The following is a 19,412-nucleotide window of genomic DNA, read 5'->3' as shown; positions in this document are numbered from 1 at the left end:
TTCTGAAGTCCTTCTGAGCAGTAGTGCGAGATAATCTCTTTGCCCAGTGAGCTGTTCCTTGGCCTATTTCTTCCACCGGTACCAAGTGATGGGTCATTTGCCATGTGCAGACCCCTATAACTCATTCTCCAACTCAGTCAGGATGCCAATATATATGCTCATGCTTGCAAGTGACAATGCATGATGGTGATTGCTCAGAAGGATTGTCTTCATCCATAGTGTTGTCTTCTGCAGGATTTGCTGTTGGGAAAGGACAAGAGGAAGAAGTAGAGGGACAAGAGTAAGGATGGGACTGAGAGGCGGGACTAAGAAGCAGGACAAGGGTCAGCGACAACCACTACAATTTAGCTTGGTGCAATCGAATTGTGCACCATGTTTTGCAAAGCATCATGAAGGGCAAGAGAGGGAAGGTAGAGTCACCATACTCCCAGATGACCATAGGCTGCTTTCCCCTATGAGGGAGAGAGCTGACTGTTGGTGGTGGTTTAACCCAAGGATCACCACACCCCAGGCAAGTAGCAAGGTTGAGAAGACGGATCTTCATGAATAACCTGCATGAATAACCATGAAAGGAATACAAGTAATAGCGCAAGACCATTTTCACTGTAGTCCTTTGATTTATTTCCTGAACAACACCAATAATTTGTATTTAAATAGTGCCTATAGCATCCCAAATGTCCCAAGGCATTTCAAAGGGGCATTACCAAACAAAATCTGACCCTGAACCACACAAGGAGATTTTAAGCCAGTTCGCCAAAAGATTGTTCAAAGTTTTAAAGTGCATATTAAAGGTGGAAAGAGCAGTAGGGAGGTTTAGAGGAAGAATTCCAGATTTAAGGGCCTTGGCAGCTGAAGGCACGGCCACCAATGACAGAACAATTAAATCCAGGGATGTGCAAGAGGCCAGCAGTTGCAGAGTGGAGATATCATGAAAGTTTGTAGGGCTGGAGGAAGTTTCAGAGATAGGAAGATGCAAGACCATGAAGGTATTTGAATTGGAATTTGAAAATCGAGGCATTGTTTAACCAGGAACCAATGTAAGTCAATTTGCACAGGGATGGGCGAATGGAATATGATGTAAATTAGGACACCGGGAGCAGGGATTTGGATGATTTTGAGTCCACAGAAATTGGGAAATGGGACATCAACCAGGATGCATTGGAATGGTCAAGCCAAGAGGGGACATAGGTATGGATGAGGGTTCAGCAGCAGATGGGTTGAGGCCGGCACAGTTCAGTGATACTACGGAAATAGGTGGTCGTAGTCATGGCACAGATATGTGGTAAGAAGCTCACCTTGGGATCAAATGTGACATTTAGGTTGTGAACTGCCTGCAAAAGCAAAATACTGCAGTTGCTGGAAATTTGAAACGTTACATCTGTTCCTTTGCACAGAAGCTGTCTGGCCAGCTGAATTGGCCAGCATTTTCTTATTTGCAAACAGTCTGGTTCAGCTTCAGACAACACCAAAGCGAGGGATGAAGTCTGTCACTTGGGAATTTGTAGCAGAGTACAAAGATAGTGGAATCCTACCATATTTTTCAAAGTGTCGGTTCAAGTGAGAAAACCGGAGAGAATCTGGTCAGTACCGATGGCAGGACAATTCACCATAAATTCAGCCTCTAACAACATTTGTTTCTCTGTGTGATTTAGACTAGACTCATGTTGGCTTGCCTCCAATATGCTCACCCCCGGGAAAACCTAGTCTCTGTAATCAGTGGGGCGCTCCTTTCAAATGCCTCCCCAGCACTTATTTCAAGTTCAGTCAGGGGATGGCTGCCAAGACAACACCCCGTTTCGTGGAGAGAGCCCTCACCAAATTTCTCAACAGGAGCAGAGGAGAAAAATCCACAACTCATGACACAACTATCCTCAGGTTTTGATTCTCCTGGTCATCTAACTTGGCCTTCAAAACTTTGTGGTCCACCGCCAGCATTGTTAACTCTGCGTCTAAAGAGACAATCTGGTTGCTGTGATCTGAGACCGTCCTCTCTACCTCCCGAATCCTCGCACCCTGTGACTCTAGCCGCTGTTCCACCCTTTCCATTGCCCCGCAAAGAGGAGCTACTGCCACCTCAATCACCTTGGACAGGTACTCCCGCATCTCCTGAGTAAGCGTCTTGAATTCACCAGTGATGAACTCCATTAACTGCTCTGTTGGCAAGTGGGAGTATATTGACGACACGGTGAGGTCCGCCATATTTTCCTACACTGCACCACGAGGTTCCTCTGAATCTTGAGTTCAATTTAAGCCTGTCTTATAACCCACCAATATCCCCCATCAGAGGAGAAAACAATGACCTTCACTTGCTTTATTCTACTTCCCACTAAAACACCTATTTACTGGGTGAAAAGGGTCAAAAACCAAGTCGCCAAGCAGGAGCCACCTTTTATACAACCGAATAGCTCATGGCCGCCACCGGAAGTCCCATGTTCAGCTCTGTCAGGCAGGAGTCTGACATTTCATGGAGGATAAGATGAGCATCGCTCTGTCCTCACTGCAAGTCATCATCATTCGCCTGCAGCATCCGGTCAGTTATTTTAGCATAAATGGAGCAGCCATGTCAATGGTCTCCCGCAGAACCCACAGCAATGAAAAGCTTTGAGCCCCCATGTTGGGAGAAGTCTTCACACTCTAGTCCTGGTTGTCACCAAACTGAGGGATAATGAGGGTGTCCCCAGCCCTGCACGCCATGCGGGCCCTAGTTATCACTGGAGGTCCTTCCTCCTCGGCGGGTTGCCCATCGCCACCCTCCTCAACATACTCCTCATCCAAGGAGATGTGGCCCTCTTCCATCTGCTTCTGGTCCAGCTGCTCTCCACGCTGCAGTGCCAGGGTGTGCAGAATGCAGCAAACCTCTCTGGTGCGGAACACCCTCTAGGGGCTATATTGGAGCCCCCCCCCAAAATCTGTCCAGGCCCCCAGAGCCATGTTTTGAGCAGTCCAATCCCCTACTCGGCCAGCGCATGCCTTGACGCATGAGCCTCATTGTAGCGAGTCTCAGCGGATGTTTGAGGCCTCCACGTTTGTGTTATCAGCCACCTCCTGAGTGGGTAGCCTTTGTCCCTGAGAAGCCATTCCTCCAGGTATTGCTCTCCCTCATAAATGGCTGAGATCTGCGAACACCCCAAGACGTAATTATTGTGGACTCTCACCGGGAAATGGGAATACACCTGCATGATGTGCATCTCAAGGTCAAAGACAGGCTGGACATCGAGAGAGTGGAATCTCTCGCGGTTCATGTGGCACAATCAATTACTCACGAGTCGAGAAGTGATGAAGTCTATCGAGGCTTTATTAAGCATGACTTGTTCCCCAGCAGCTCAGTTAGAGAATGCGGCTGCTGGGAGAACCCGGGCTCTTATACTCCGCCTTACTGGGTGGAGCCAGCAGGCAGCAGATCCAACCAGGACACAATGTCTGTCTACCAATAGCCTCTCAGCATCACAGGTACCGTACAACCCCTAATACTTACCACCACATTCACCCCTTGTTAAAAAGGAACCCGGCGGGGTGGTGGGTTGCATGGTGGTAGGGATTTACAAAGCTGGACCTGGAATTATTTTCATACAGTGGCTATGCATTGATCTCAACAGTTAACGATTTACCGGTTTTGTCAGAATTATTTACAGATTTTTGTTTTGTCACACGGATTCCACGAGTCGAGCGGGTGCCCTGGTCGTCCTCGTCGATCGTCTCAGCCCCGGTGGTGGTGCAGGTCCTGGCTCGGGCACTGTCGTCTCTGGGAGCGTTGCGCTGTTTGGTCCTGTTTCCTTACTCCTGCGCGGGCACGGGAGGAGGACCAATCCACCCGGGAAGGGAGCGGCCGTGGGGTGCGCCAGTGGGAGCGAGAGGGTGATTGGTGTTGGGGGTGTGTGTGGTTCCGGCGGGCGCCAGGTCCCGCAGGGAGACTGTGTCCTGTCGGCCGTTGGGGTATGCCACGTAGGCGTACTGAGGGTTTGCGTGGAGAAGATGAACCCTCTCGACCAACGGGTCAGATTTGTGCGCCCACACATGCTTTCGGAGCAAGATGGGTCCTGGGGCTGCCAGCCAGGTCGGCAGCGACGTTCCGGAGGAGGACTTCCTAGGGAAGATAAGGAGGCGCTCGTGAGGCGTTTGATTAGTGGTAGTACACAGCAGCGACTGGATTGAGTGGCGGGCATCCGGGAGGACTTCCTGCCAACGGGAAACTGGGAGATTTCTGGACCGTAGGGCCAGTAGGACGGTCTTCCAGACAGTACCGTTCTCCCTCTCTACCTGACCGTTCCCCCGGGGGTTGTAACTGGTCGTCCTGCTCGAGGCAATGCCCTTGCTGAGCAGGAACAGACGCAGTTCTTCGCTCATGAAGGAGGAACCCCTGTCGCTATGGATGTACGCGGGGAAACCGAACAGTGTAAAGATGGTGCCGAGGGCTTTAATGACTGTGGCCGCGGTCATGTTGGGGCAGGGGATGGCGAAAGGGAAACGGGAGTATTCGTCCACCACGTTTAGGAAGTACGCGTTGCGGTCGGTGGAGGGGAGGGGGCCTTTGAAATCCAAACTGAGGCATTCAAAGGGACGTGAAGCCTTTATCAGGTGGGACCCTTAAAAAGTGGTAGAGCCGCCCGTCTGCCTCGAAGGCCGTGTACTTGCAGTCACTCGGGCGGATGGGAAGCTGATGGTATGCGGACTTGAGGTCCACGGTGGAAAAGACCTTGTACTGTGCAATCCGATTGACCATGTCAGATATGCGGGGGAGAGGGTACGCATCTAGCTGCGTGTACCTATTGATGGTTTGACTATAGTCTACGACCATCCTCTGCTTCTCCCCGGTCTTCACAACTACCACCTGGGCACTATTGCTGGCCTGGATTATGCCTTCCTTCAGCAGCCGCTGGACTTCAGACCGGATAAACGTTTGATCCTGGGCGCTGTATCGTCTGCTCCTAGTGGCGACGGGTTTGCAATCCGGGGTGAGGTTCGCAAACAAGGAAGGCGGTTCAACCTTGAGGGTCGCGAGGCTGCAGATAGTGAGTGGGGGTATAGGGCCGCCGAATTGGAACGTTAGGCTCTGGTGGTTACATTGGAAATCTAACCCTAAGAGAGTGGGAGCGCAGAGGTGGGGAAGGACATAAAGCCGATAATTCTTAAACTCCCTCCCTTGCACCGTTAGGTTCGCGATGCAGAACCCTTTGATCTCTACGGAATGGGATCCCGCTGCCAGGGAAATCTTTTGGGTGCTCGGACGAATGGAAAGAAATCAGCGTCTTACCGTATCCGGGTGGATCAAACTTTCCGTGCTACCAGAGTCGATCAGGCATGGCGTCTCGTACCCGTTGACCAGCACCGTTGTTGTTGCCGTTTGGAGCGTCCGGGGCTGCGACTGGTCCAGGGTCACTGAAGCCAGTCGTGGTTGTTGGATCGGGGCGTTTTCTTCAGACCCCGTGGAGCCGTCTATGCTGGGGTCCTTGGCTATCAGCCAAGATGGCGGCGTCCATGGATCGCACGCGGTCGCGGGCGGACAAAATGGTCACGCCCATGGATCGCACGTGGCCGGTGGGTCACAAGATGGTGGCGCCCATCCTCCCTGCGTGGCGTCCGGGACCCAAAATGGCGGCACCCGCTGGCCGCACATGGATCGTTGTGGGGGTTGAATCTGCTGTCCCCGTTCTCCCCAGGAGATTGCGGCGACCCCCCGGGACTGGCACACCGCTGAGTAGTGCCCCTTTTTGCCGCAGCTTTTAAAGATGGCCGAGCGGGCCGGGCAGCGCTGCTGGGGGTGTTTCGCCTGCCCGCAAAAATAGCAGCGGGGCCCACCCGGATGGTCTGGTGCTCTGGCCGCGCAGGCTTGCGGAGGGGTGGGGGGTGCCGGGGAGTCGGTCGCAACGGGGGACCACGGAGCCCAAGGGGCTGCCACGCGGTCGGGGCCGTAGGCGCGGCCATTTTGTGAGGCCACGTAGAGGGAGGCCGCAAGGGCCCATGCCTCGGTGAGTCCTAACGAGTCTCTCTCTAGCAGTCTCTGGCGAATTTGAGAAGAAATCATACCTGCTACAAAGGCATCCCTGATTAGGAGCTCCGTATGTTCATTTGCGCTCACCGACGGGCAGTTGCAGTTCCTTCCCAATAGGGGAATCGCTGTAGAACTCGTCCAGCGATCCTCCGGGGATTTGCCGTCTCATCGCGAGTTGGTGGCGTGCGTAGACTTGGTTTATGGGCCGAATGTAGACCCCTTTCAGCATGGTGAGCGCCCTCGGGAAATCCTCCGCGTCTTCGATGAGCGTGTAGATCTCCGGGCTCACCCTGGAATGCAGGACCTGCATTTTCTGGTCTTCCGTGGTCCGGCCGGGGGCCGTTCAGAGGTATCCTTCGAAGCACGCTAGCCAGTGTTTAAATACGGCCGCTGAGTTTGCTGCATGGGGGCTGATTCGCAGACACTCCAGGTGATCCGGAGCTCCATAGTCTTTTTAAGTCTGCTTAATAAATTGTGGCACAATCAATTACTCACAAGTCGAGAAGTGATGAAGTCAATTGAGGCTTTATTAAGCAAGACCTGTTCCCCAGCAGCTCAGTTACAGAATGCGGCTGCTGGGAGAACCCGGGCTCTTATACTCCGCCTTACTGGGTGGAGCCAGCAGGCGGCAGATCCAACTAGGACCCAGTGTCTGTCTACCAATAGCCTCTCGGCATTTCAGGTACCGTACTACCCCTAATACATACCACCAGAGTTCAAAAATGGCTCTCCATGCCACAATGGGGAACGCAGAGTCACATGGGTACAGTCGATGACACCCTGCACCAAGGGCATGCCTGGTATGCGGGAGGAATCCATGGTCCTGGCTTCTGGTCCAAGTTGATGTACAGGTGGGCCTTTGCAAATAGCGCATCTGTGACCTCCCTTATGCACTTGTGCACTGTTGGCTGGGATATGCCACACAGGTCACCAGTGTTGCCCTGTTGGCATAGATATTCAGATTGGCTCTAACGTTTAGAGCTACAAGCAATGTGTGACCTCCCAGTCCATGTAATGCCAACTCGTGCAACACCTGGCACAGGTGGTCCACCTCCCCCAGGACAGACGCAGTTGTCTCCGGCACTGGACCTCTGACATCTGGAGGTAGGAAGTTCTACATCAGAACACCCATGGTCGGCAGTGTAACCTCTGTGGCCCTGCTCCCAGAAGAACAATGGGCCCTGCTTCCTCCTCCACTGCAGGGCACTGGTCCCAGCCATGTGCAGGAGCTTTGCACTTCAGTTGTTGGGGGTCGGCTTTCAACTATTTTGATGAACATAGATAACCAAGTAAACTAAATCAAATAAACGGAGGGACAAATTAAAGGGACAGTCTCTTAAAGCGAAACTGCCTTAAACAAAAAGCAAATCACAATGAAACTTAAAAACATCAAACCAAAATGTGATTAAAGGGGTCAAAAGGTTTAAAGATTGGGCGCCAATCACTGACACACTCATGCATTGCAATGCTGACTAAATCGGCACAATTCACTCGTCAAGGAAGGGTCAGGGACCAGATTAGGCAACTGGCTTCCCCTTCTGGCAGGCAAGGCCCTCCTGAAAAATGTGAAGATTGAAATTAGCGTGTCAACTTCATCATTAGAGGGCACCCTCATTCCCCCAGTTCTCAAGGGCTGCGGATTAAACAAGCCTCCAACTTGAACAGCCAGCCACCCATAAACTAAACCCTGACAGCCTAGCCTCCATAACCAGTGGCCTTGAACTTCCATACAGCTCTTGCCCTCTGGTTTCAAAGTGCTGCCTGTGTGGGGGTTCATTCTGACTACAGTCATCCTCCCCTCTGTGTGAGGGTCTTCAGGCCTCATGAGGCTGGAAAACAGCCCTTGTCAGAGTCCCCCACTCTGCCCATGCAGCCTAGCGTCTAATGGGACTCCACTTAGGGACCTCACAGCTGCCCCCTGTGTTGAGCCTGTGGATTCACCCCCTCCTCGCCACTTTCTAGCTGCCATTCTGGAAGGGTAACCCCTCAGCGGTTATATTGCCACAAGCCCAACAAGGAGGACACAGGAAGTGATTCCTGCAAACCAGACACCGGACCCCTTTAAACCTAGAGGCTCACAGCCCTGATGGGCTGCTAATGCCTGTGAACGACCCCATTCCCCAACATGCTGAAAACGAATCCCCCCGGACCCATTTTGAACTTGTCTAGGGCCCCCACATCCTCTTTGGTGCACCCTCTGCAACTGGCACCTTGGAGGGTGATGGGACCTGAGCACTCACCTCCAATATTCCCTTTGGAGGCGAGTTTGCCAGATTCTCGGTTATATAAATGTTGTAAATGCCTGAGTGACTTTACACCGGTGACTGATAGATATTCTGTGAGGGGTGTCATGTGAATGTCACTTTAAGAAATGTTTGTCTTCTTAAGAGGCTGCAGTGATGTCATTGTGTGGGTGGAGCTGAGCTCTGCTTTTTACTTTCACTTGAGCTGGAAGCTGTTTTTGGCTCTGTGTTTAGTTTCGCTTTTAGTTGGAGAGCTGTATTCAAACCATGCAGATATGTATTGATCTCGCTCTCTTTGCAATCTAAAGAATGTCACCAGATCACTTCATGATTTCAAAGTAATACCTGTTTCTGTAAGGAATGCAAACCTACTGTCTTTGTTAAAAAGGGTTTTTTGACTTATGGATGTTGTTTGGAAAGTTATTAAGGGTTATCTATAGAGTATTATATCTGTGGGGATTATTTGTGTTGGTAGTTGATAAACTGTTTACGGTGTGTTTATAAAAATGTTAACTGGATTCATAGAGTAGTAATCCGCTGTCATATTGAAATGGCACCCAAAATCACTGACCCAATATTACAAAAAGAAGATGAACCTCTTGAAAATGAAGATGGATCTCCAGGAACATTCTGAGGCTGTAAAATGGACCTCCTCAGTGATACCACAGCTGCAAGGTCCACCTGATGCTGCTCCCCCCCATCCACTGCTTTGGTGTTCCTAGGTCCAGGGTGCTGGCGACCGCCATTCCGAACTCTGGAGGCAGCCCCAGGCATTGTTCAGGTGAGTTCCGACATCGGCACAGCACATTGTTCCAGGTGTGTTTTGTACTGGCATGTTTTCCTGCGGATGTTGTGAGGAATCAGGCATGGGGTGAAGATTCCGGTTAGACCTTCATCTGCATCCCATTAGGGGGATGCAAATCAGTTTCATGCTGGCCTCCAGCTGGCTTCCTGATCTGCCATGGCGGGTACCTGCAGAATATCCCGTGGGAAATACATGCTGGCGTGAAACCAATTTCTGGGCTTCCTGTGAATTCTCCCCCCACCTGCAATTGAACCTGTCTGCAAGGGCATGGGAGAATTTCACCCTCCAATGCAAATATATAGTTCATGGTTCATTTGTTTTTGAATATTTTTTAAAAATTTTAGAAATTAAAGTTTTAACTCTAGAAAATGGCGGTCTGGTTCAGAATCTGTAAAAGTGGCCCTGTAGTAAGTGCAATTAAAATAAGTTTGGAGTCTGTTACACTGAAAAGATTGGGACAACATTGAATTAAGAGGTCAATGTAATGTTTTTTAAATAATCTTTATTGTCACAAGTCGACTTACATCAACACTGCAATGAAGTTACTGTGAAAAGCCCCTAGTCGCCCCATTCCGGCACCTGTTCAGGTACACAGAGGGAGAATTCAGAATGTCCAAATTACCTAACTTACCTAACAGCACGTCTTTCGGGACTTGTGGGAGGAAACCGGAGCACCCGGAGGAAATCCACACAGACACGGGGAGAACATGCAGACTCCACGCAGACAGTGACCCAAGACGGGAATTGAACCTGGAACCCTGGGGCTGTGAAGGCATAGTGCTAACCACTGTGCTAGCGTGCTGCCCAGCTTGAAAGGTAAGATCATTAAACAACCAGTGGAGAAACCTAAACAATGCATGACCGATATGTGGGCTTTTTATTTTGGAAGTTAGAGCTAAATTAGTTTAAAAACTGAATGATTAAATTAGTCTAAACCCTGAATGGTTGTAAAATCCATTTCTTTCATCACATCAAAGATGTTTTTTTTTACATGAGAGATACTTTATCTAAGAGTATGTTTGAGATCATCCTCGAGCATGCTGCATCATCATGGAGAAAGGTGGAGCTTCGGGATGTTGTTTGCTTTCAATTATTCTGGGTGTTTGCTGAGAGAGTAAGTTTCAACTTGGACTTGTATGCAGTTTGCAGCTCAAATGAGAGAAGATAGCCAAATTAAACAACAGTTAGTTCGGCCTGAAATGTAAGCAGAGAAAAAGATAACTTCATCATTCACCATGTTGAATGTGGGTGAGGCTTAATCTCAGGTTGAATTTTATGAGAGAAAAGAAACTGAATGATCACCTAGTTTGAAACTAATGGACAAATCTACAGTGGTCCTCACAGAGTCCTGCTGCAAAAGAATACAATGAGCAGAAATCACTGCAAAGTATTTAGATGGCAACCAGTCTGAGGCTTTCACAGACAAGTGGTTCTAAATTAAATTTTTAACTCTGAGAATAGTTGGTGCACTGAGGCAAATTAAAATCAAGTCCCAGAGGACTGTGCCATATGTTTGCGTGGTCCCAACATAAGGAAATAGCTCAAAGATATCATGAAGTAGAAGGGAAGTCATTGGGAAAGTAATAAGTAAAACTGAGTGTGTAACACTCATAGTTACAAACGATATTGCTAAGTTAATAGTGTTAGTTTTGTTTAAGTCTTTTATATATAATTAAAACTTTTGTATTTAAAAACATGAAATCTTGTGGCATAGCGAGTGGTATTGATTAAAACGAGGTATTCAGATTTTTCTTTGACTGTTAATGGTCCCTAACTGGATCGTAACATGTCACACAAGCAGTAAGGCAATTTAGAGACAGTGGAGGGGTTCACTGAGTTGAGGGTGTGGGAGAGATTGATTTCAGTGTTTCCAGTTCCAACTGCACATTGAGGTTGCAAACTTATGAGTTATGAGCAGGATGGCCACTCAGCCCTTTGACCTACTCCGCCATAAAATAAAATCATGACTGATCTGACTGGAACCTCCGACATACCAGCGATAACCTATCACCCTCTTGTTTATCAAGAATCAATCTACCTCTGCCATGAAAACATTAAAAGACTCTGCTTCCACTGCCTTTTGAAGAAGAGAATTCCAAAGACTCACCACCCTCAGAGAAAAAATGTCTTCTTACCTCTGTTTTAAACCGTGACCTCTAGTTTTAGATTCTCTCACAAGAGGAAACATCCTCTCCACATCAATCCTGTCAAGATCCCTCAGGATGTTATGTGTTTCAATCAAGTTGCCTCTTACGCTTCTAAACTCCAGCAGAGACAAGCCTAGCCTGTTCAATCTTTCCTCCTAAGACAACCCGCTAATTCCTGGTGTTAATGTAGTAAATCTCCCCATGAACTGCTTTCAATGCTTTACACCCTTCCTTAAATAGGGAGCCAGTACTGCACACAATACTGCAGATGTGGTCATGCAGAGGTGTGGGGCTTCTGTTTGTTGTGTAGGTGCTGAAAAAAGAAAGAGAAACAGCTGATCAGGTTGGGATTGTATTGAATAGAAAGTAGGGATTTTACAGGGTGGCTAAAAAGTCACTGGGGAACCTGCCCATGGCCTGAATGTGGAACGTCCTCCCCTCAGAGACAGTAAGTCAGGACCACCCCTCCCCGATCACCACCCAGCTAAAGCTGCAGAGCTACTTTTTTGGCATGACCCCCCCCCCACCCCCGCTGTGGATAAAGTAACGGTGGGGACGGGGTGAGGCCCTTAAGTGGCCATTAATTGTCAATTACTACTGCTCCACTGCCTCCAACGTGCCCTGTAAACTTTCATACAGGTAGGGGGCGGGTGGGTGGTTGCAGTAACGGCATGCACTCAATTTTATAAACCCTCTGCCATCCAGCCTTGAAACCCAATGGTGGGGAAACATAAAATCCAGCCCCTATCTGTGGAAGCTTGAAATGAGGAAGGAACCATGATAGACGTTAGATATTTCACTAAGATGGCAAGCATGAAGAGAATTGTGCCTGGTGTGAAGAAAGCAAGGAGAATTGAATATATGTTTGTAAGGAGAATAAGATGTGGTCTAGTACTTTGTGCTGGATGGTGAAGGATGTAATAGAGGGAAGGAATAAAATGAGGGGATGAGGAGCTGGGGTAAAGGGCTGTTTCATAGATCATAGAATCCCAAAGTGCAGAAGTATGCCATTCGGCCCATCAGGTCTGCACCGACCCTTTGAATGAGCTACCCATTTACACTCCCCCGTCCACCCTGCCCTATCCCTGTAACCCCATAACCTAACCTACACATCCCTGGGAACTACGGGGCAATTTAACATGGCCAATCCACCTAACCTGCACATCTTTGGACTGTGGGAGGAAACTGGAGCACCTAGAGGAAACACACGCAGGCACAGGGAGAACGTACAAACTCCATACAGACGGTGACCCAAGGCAGGAATTGAACCGGGTCCCTGGTGCTGTGAGGCAGCAGTGCTAACCACTATACTTCCATGAAGCCCACCATGGGTTCATGACAGGTATGGAGAAACAAAGAATTGTACTCACTCTTGCTTCACACATTGGTCCTGAGAGTGTTACTCATCGAGTTAACAATTCTATCCCTATTGTTTGTTTGTGAGTGTAAAGCGAGGAAACTATCAAGTTACAAAAAGGAATGCTCCAAGGAATATTTATTTACAAAGATTCTATTTGTAAGTCTTCCTTTTGTTCTGGTATATGTCATAAGGTAACATTAATTTGAACAAATCCTCCACAATTGTTATCTTTTTCCAATAATCCTCCATGCATACATGAATAGCAGGGACTACTCCCCAATTGGTTGGATTGTGTGCATGATATTATTAGCAAAATTAAAAGCACACAGAATTGAAGGCATCCTTACAATGTGAGGTAAAAATTGGTTAGAAGGTAGATCACAGAAAATAGGGATAAATGGTATTGGATCTGTTTTGCGGTCTCTGACATAGTCTGGTGACACTGGTTATGGGATCTGACCGGCATTGAATCAGTATTCCAAGAGGTTATTAGATCACTTGCAGGTGAGAGCAGGGTCTGCATGCTACGAAGACCAATAACTCTCCAGAAATATTGGTATTTGAAGAGTGGATGAAAGAAAGGAAACAAATGTAAAGCAGCAGATTGAGCCCCAAATGCCAGCGGGAAGAATTTTCCAAACTAGAACTGTTTTTGAAAACAGAGGATATCAGCATTCATTTGATAACCACTGTTTATAAATCATTAACCTGATATGGTTTGGGGAGAAAATCAATTACAACTATAAACTGAATGCAGTTAAGAAAGAGGAGTAATGTTCAACATAAATATGTCCTCACGAGGATGGTTACCAGTTTTGATCTCGTCCAGTAGGTGGGGTGGTTGCAGTAATGGGAAGCTCCATTTTGGATGGAAGATTCGCAGGAGTGTTCTCCTGCGATGAGGGATTTTCAGGGTGGCAACCCATGGAACAATATTAATGACAAAATTTGCCAATGCTCTCACAGATGAGTTTAATATTGCAGCAGCTATATAGTGAGGCACCAATTATTTAAAAGACATGTTATAAGCATATCTGCCTTTGCCTTAAAATGTGGCCCTCCTGGTTCATCTAAACCCGGAAACAAACATTACAAACATATGTATGCAAAGTAAAAATAAACTGGGATGTTAATCTGGTGAAATCTTATCATTTTTTTCTCTCTTCACAGATGCTACCTGACTTGACAAGTATTTCTACCATTTTCTGTTTTGGGAAACAACCTCCGGATGGCTGAACCATTTCTAGGCCCTGACCCCGTGCCATGTCAGCAAAGTGGTGTGATGTGATTTTGAAAGGTAAAATCCTAAATGGTCGAAAGGTAAGTTCAGCGGCCAATTAGTGGTGCTGGGAAGCCCTGGAAGTTAGGGGCTGGTTTAGCACACTGGGCTAAACAGCTGGCTTGTAATGCAGAACAAGGCAGCAGCGCGGGTTCAGTTCCCGGACAGGCCTCCCCGAACAGGCGCCGGAATGTGGCGACTAGGGGCCTTTCACAATAACTTCATTGAAGCCAACTTGTGACAATAAGCGATTATTATTATAAGTAGGACCTCATGATGGAAGGTGATTTTAAAAAGCAAATGGCAGCCATTACTGGACCTGCCATTGGCTGTTGAATGAAGCACGTAAGAGCACAGAGGGCCAGCAGGCTCACGGTCCAGCCAAATGCCCAAACACTCATTCTTCAGATTGTCAGGCTGTTCAAGTGATGGCAACTTTGTGCCACTGCATGAGCACCCCAGTTTGACTAATCATTTTTTTTATACACAACAGCTACTTTGAATAATGCCCCCTTACTGTGCTCCCACCAGCTGTGCACTCAGGTATCCCAGACTATTCATTCTTCGTTATTAACTTTGCAAGGGACAGAAACAGATTTTCAGTCTGCGAACAAGCTTTTCAACGAACATAACAGCAAGTTAACAAGAAGCATGCAGGTTGCCGGTTTCTCCCCCTCCTCGTCCTGCCTTTAAAAACCTCAATGTTTCACAGATGCATCAGAAGACTGAGCACCTGCAACCAACCTCACCCCTATGGGAAATTGAAATCCAGCCCTTAATGTCTGATAAAATACAGATGGCAACCGGGTTAAAAAGTTTCTTACACAAGTTACGGTAAAATCCAAATTTTCAATTATACAAGTCAAATATTTTAAGGTCAATGTAAATTTCTGAATATAACAATGCAAATGGTAAGCAAACCGCATCATTGTGCTCACATGATCACATTTTGTGTGTGGGGAAAGGTTTTGCCCATTAACAGATCAATATTCCTGAGCATTTGCAAAAGAATCAAGGTGAAATAATGCAACAACATTCTTGTAAAACACCATGGGGCAGGGGGAAGCGGAATGGAACATTAACCATCTACCAAGAAACTGATAGGATTGGACAGCAACAGGTACTACACCCCACCCACATTAAAATCGAGCAGGATCTAGTATGGACAGCGGATTCAATCATGTCAGTTTCCCACCAAGTGTGTTAGGTTAAAATTCAGCTCATCCACATTTCCGCATGTGTGCAGAAAATATGACTGATCTACGATCATCTATTTTGCAGGCCTGTCAAGTTTCAATTTTACATTCCCCAAATGTCTCCTTTGGAGTTCAACAGATTTTAAAATAGTTTGTCACCAAATTACCTACCACTCAACCAGTCATCGATTCTCTCCTCTGACAATTTGTGTACTGCCAATCATAACTTCACAAACAAGACCATATTACAAACCTTGCAAATAAAAAAAGGTGGCCGTTGTACAAGTCACAATCTTTTGCAATTAATTTATCAATCTGCAGCCAAGAATGACAAATAGGTGATCTTTCTCATCTTCCTTCCGAGGCATTCCTCATCATTGAATCCAACCTTTAGCCAATTTGAGTCATTGCAGGTAATGTCAAGAAACAGCTGATTGCACTGGATGCAGCAAAGTCTGTTGTCCCAATGACATTGCAGCTGCAGTACTGAAGACTGGTCCTCCAGAACTAACTGTGCTCCTAACCAAGCTACCCTGCGGCAGTTACAATACTGGCAACCATCAACAATGTGAAATGTTGTCTAGGTATGTCCTGTCCACAAAAAACCAGGACAACTGCATGCCTGCCATTTATTGCCATATCAGTTGACTGCCAATTATCAACAAAGTGAAGGGAGGAACAGTGCTCAAAGTGGCACTCATCAATAACCTGCTCACCAGTTTGGGTTCAGCCAGTGCCCCTTGCCTCCAGATTTCATAGCAGTTTTGATTAATATGAACATAAACTCCATGTGAGAGGTAAGATGAGAGTGACTGCCCTTGTCATCAGGAAGCATTTGGCTGACTGTGACTCCATGGAACTCAAGTACAGCTGAAGTCAATGGGTGATCATTTGGAAAATGTCCAGTGATTGGTGTCAAACCTGGCACAAAGGAAGATGGCTGCAGGTGTTGGAGGCCAATCATCTCACCACATTCCCCCCCCCCCCCCCCAACACCCCTGCCCCAGGAATTGCTGCTGGGAGTCCCTCGGGTCAGTCTTCGGACCAACTTCCTTCAGATGTTTTATTTCTTCCATTATAAATTCAGCAGTTCACTGATGACTCTCCATATTGAAATTGAGGTGTAGTTCCTCAGATAACGAAGCAGTCCATAGCTAAATGCAGATGGACCTGAGCAACATTCAACTTGGGATAATTAACGGCAAATACCATTTCTATGATCAACTGTCAGGCAATAACCACTTCCAATAAGTTAGCATATAACCAGCTCCACGTGGCATCAAATGCTTATTATATGAGCTGAGTTTCCCACTATCAACATCCTGGGAATGACCATTGATCTGAAACACAATTAGATCAGCTACATAATTACCATAACCAAGGATGAGTACTCTTTGACAAGCAGCTCACCAGTAACTCCACAAAGCCTCTCCATCACCATAAAGGCACAAAGGGTGTGATGGAATATGTGCAACATGTTTGGATGGAATGAAGAAGCTTGAACCATCCAGATTAAGGTAGTCTGCATGACACGCACTTCATTCACTGGCCTAAATACCCATTCTCGTCAAGGCTTCTTCAACAGCATGTTCCAAGCTTGCAACCTTCACCATCTTGAAGGGCAAGGATAGTGAATGGATGGAAACATCACAACCATGTTCCCCTTCAAGTCACAGGCCATCTTGACCTCTACATATATCACTATTCCGTGATCAAAATTCTAGAACTGACTGCCAAGCACTTCATGGCAGTATCTGCAGTGAACATCCTCTATTGGTTCAAAAGAACCCTCTACAGTTGCTCAGGGCATCTAGCATAGGGCCAGAAATGATGGCCTTGCCAGAAATGATGGCCTTGCCTTCAAGGATACTCGTATCTGCAGAATGGTATGTTTAAGAGGTAACTATTCCAAATTAACTACTATCCTGAATGTTAAGGGAGTGAATTACATATTAACAGAGATAGGTCAGGTTGCCAACTGAGATTAAAAATTTATTCTTGGACATTTCTTCCCATGACTTTCCCCAGCTTCAGCCATTGGTGGGCCAGTACATCCATCCTTATGACCACCACCTTCCCAGCCAGTTGGAAACCAAAAAAGTCATCATCCAGTTAGATGAAGCTTGACAGTCAGCGTCACAACTTTTCACCCCATTTCAACATGTTTATATCTGGTCAACAGAAAGAATTTTTTTTAAAAAAAATATTTTTTAATGCCCCGATGATTTTTCTCCAGGATTGCCAACATGCAATTGCCCTGCGGGGTTGATCTACAATTCCTGGAGACTCCAGGTCAATCCTGGAGGGTTGGCAACCCTGTCGTCGCCTGACTCAGGCAGGGCTTTGGGCAGCCCGGAGAGGTGGATAGTCCGTGCTAACCAAACCATAATCCTGCCGACCTACTTTCAGGCCATTGTCGTCCGGTGAACTCCGATTTCAAATCTGACAGCCAGCTCGGCGTCATGGCAACTTCAAAACAAAATGTTACAACAAACTTGAATGGGGCTGCGGATCTGAACGAGGCAGAGAGAGTGGGAGTAGCTCGGAGAAGGCTCCACGCGAGCAAAAAAGGTTGTTGCAGAATTTCTTACCAGCCTCTCCCGGCAGCTCGGTGGCCTTTGGTTTGCTGTGCGTCTCCGGCTGCTGCTGCCTCCTCACCCCGAGGCCCCTTGTACTCAAACCATGCATGGAGCCGGCGAACTTTCTGCTTTGGGAGGCGCTTATGGCCCTCATCTTAATCAGCGGGGGTACCGACCGACCTCCAGTCACATGAGAAACGAGAGGCTGCGTGATGTAAAATCTTACTCGGTGCTGTTGGCGGGAATGCACCTGCCTCCTTCACACCTGCCCCTTCTGAACTGATTACAGTAACACTGCCAAGAGTCTTACCTTACAGGCATGGCCAGTGTACACATCCGCGCTCCCGAGACAACTGTAAATGAAGTTAACAAACTGGCCTCGTGTGCACTGCTTTACTTGTTCTTTGAATAGATGGGCATTTCCCACTTTCGGCAGGTGCTTTGACACCAAGAGTGCGGAGGTTGGAATATCTGAAATTGGACAGTTTATACTTCAATGGGCCGATTTATTTTTCAAGATTAAATATTAGGAACGTCTATGCCCCCTTATGAGAGTGCCAGTTCTGCTCTGCGTGGACTGTTTTGTTCACGGCTAATTTGTCGAAACACACGTGTCAAAATTATCAAACCAATCCAATTCTAGAATTAAACCGTATAGTACTTACCCTGCGGTAAGAATGACATTCTCCGGGTATTTGTTTGAAGTAATTATCATTGTAAAAGTTTATGATTGCAAGTTGTTCAAATGGGCCAAAATCAGCCCAGCCAACACGGTAAACATATGCCACATTTCCCCACTGCTGTTTGCCTGTCCTTCCCAGGGTCATTGGGTTTGCTTGTGCGCGGATGTCACTTTGCACAATTCGAGACGATTTAAATCATCCGTATTTGTTGTTCCGTGTACTTATCTCTAAGTATTTTTGAACTGCGTAATAACTTCGAGAAGTAGAACAATAAGAGAATGGAAGTATCAGACGATTAGCAGAGGTTGATCAGAATGTTCTGATATACTACTCCGGTGCATTTAAAACCACGCATCTGTTTGCCTGCATTAGAGTTGCAGCTTGTGGCATTTTCTTGCCCTTCATGTCTAGAAATAGCGATTAAACAAAAAGCCCATGACAATGGGGTAAACGAGAATAACATCAATCAAAAGGGTAGGCTCGGGGCTTACAACATTTTTTCTCGAACAATATTCAACGCTACAATCCCAAATTTGAAAGCCGTGTTCAGGAAGGCATAAATGAAAAACGAAGATGACTTCAACATATTTTAATTAAATATATAAAATCATTTCACTCTGCCTTGGCACTTGTTGCAGTAAATGCAACATCGGATCGATATCAGCTGATTTTCGATAATCAAATTCTTTCAAATTAATTGCATTGACATTAAACCGTAGAACTGTACAACAGCGAAGGTTTTGTTTCATGTTTAGAGTCATCGTTGAACACTTGTACAAATAGTCTTCGTTTATTATAAATAATCCTAGAATGATGCAGCATCTACGAACTGCAAAACATCTTTGCTTCCAAGGTCTACCATGACGGGCGGGGAAAGGCGCTATTACTCTGAGTAATATCCCTTTGCAGCGAACTCTTCAACTTCTGATCTTCATTGATTGAATCAAGGTTTCAATGAAACCAACACCTCATAGAAACATATCCCATAAACATCTATGTGAAATGAATTCCCACAACAGCACAAGAGAAATATTTATGAATAAACACACTTCTATGAAATAAAAATTAAATACTGACGAGCCTATCAGTCATACACAATCTTAACCAAAATAAACTTTGTTCGTGTATCAA

The 19,412-nt window shown here is 46.9% G+C and overlaps 1 protein-coding gene across 3 annotated transcripts in view; it reads right to left on the bottom strand.

The window, feature by feature from the left end:
- The window catches only part of LOC140389887 (uncharacterized), a 736,276-nt gene extending 718,412 nt beyond the window's left edge, over positions 1-17,864 (bottom strand). For all 3 annotated transcript variants that reach the window (XM_072474502.1, XM_072474503.1, XM_072474504.1), the window contains exon 1: positions 17,611-17,864. In XM_072474502.1, the coding sequence (XP_072330603.1) occupies positions 17,611-17,752 (142 nt within the window). In that variant the 5' untranslated portion in view covers positions 17,753-17,864. The remainder of the gene's footprint in view (positions 1-17,610) is intronic.
- Between the last annotated feature and the right edge of the window lie 1,548 nt (positions 17,865-19,412).

The sequence above is a fragment of the Scyliorhinus torazame genome, chromosome 14, assembly GCF_047496885.1.
Source record: "Scyliorhinus torazame isolate Kashiwa2021f chromosome 14, sScyTor2.1, whole genome shotgun sequence".
Classification (NCBI taxonomy): Eukaryota; Metazoa; Chordata; class Chondrichthyes; order Carcharhiniformes; family Scyliorhinidae; genus Scyliorhinus; species Scyliorhinus torazame.
This window is presented reverse-complemented; position numbering and strand designations above follow the sequence as displayed.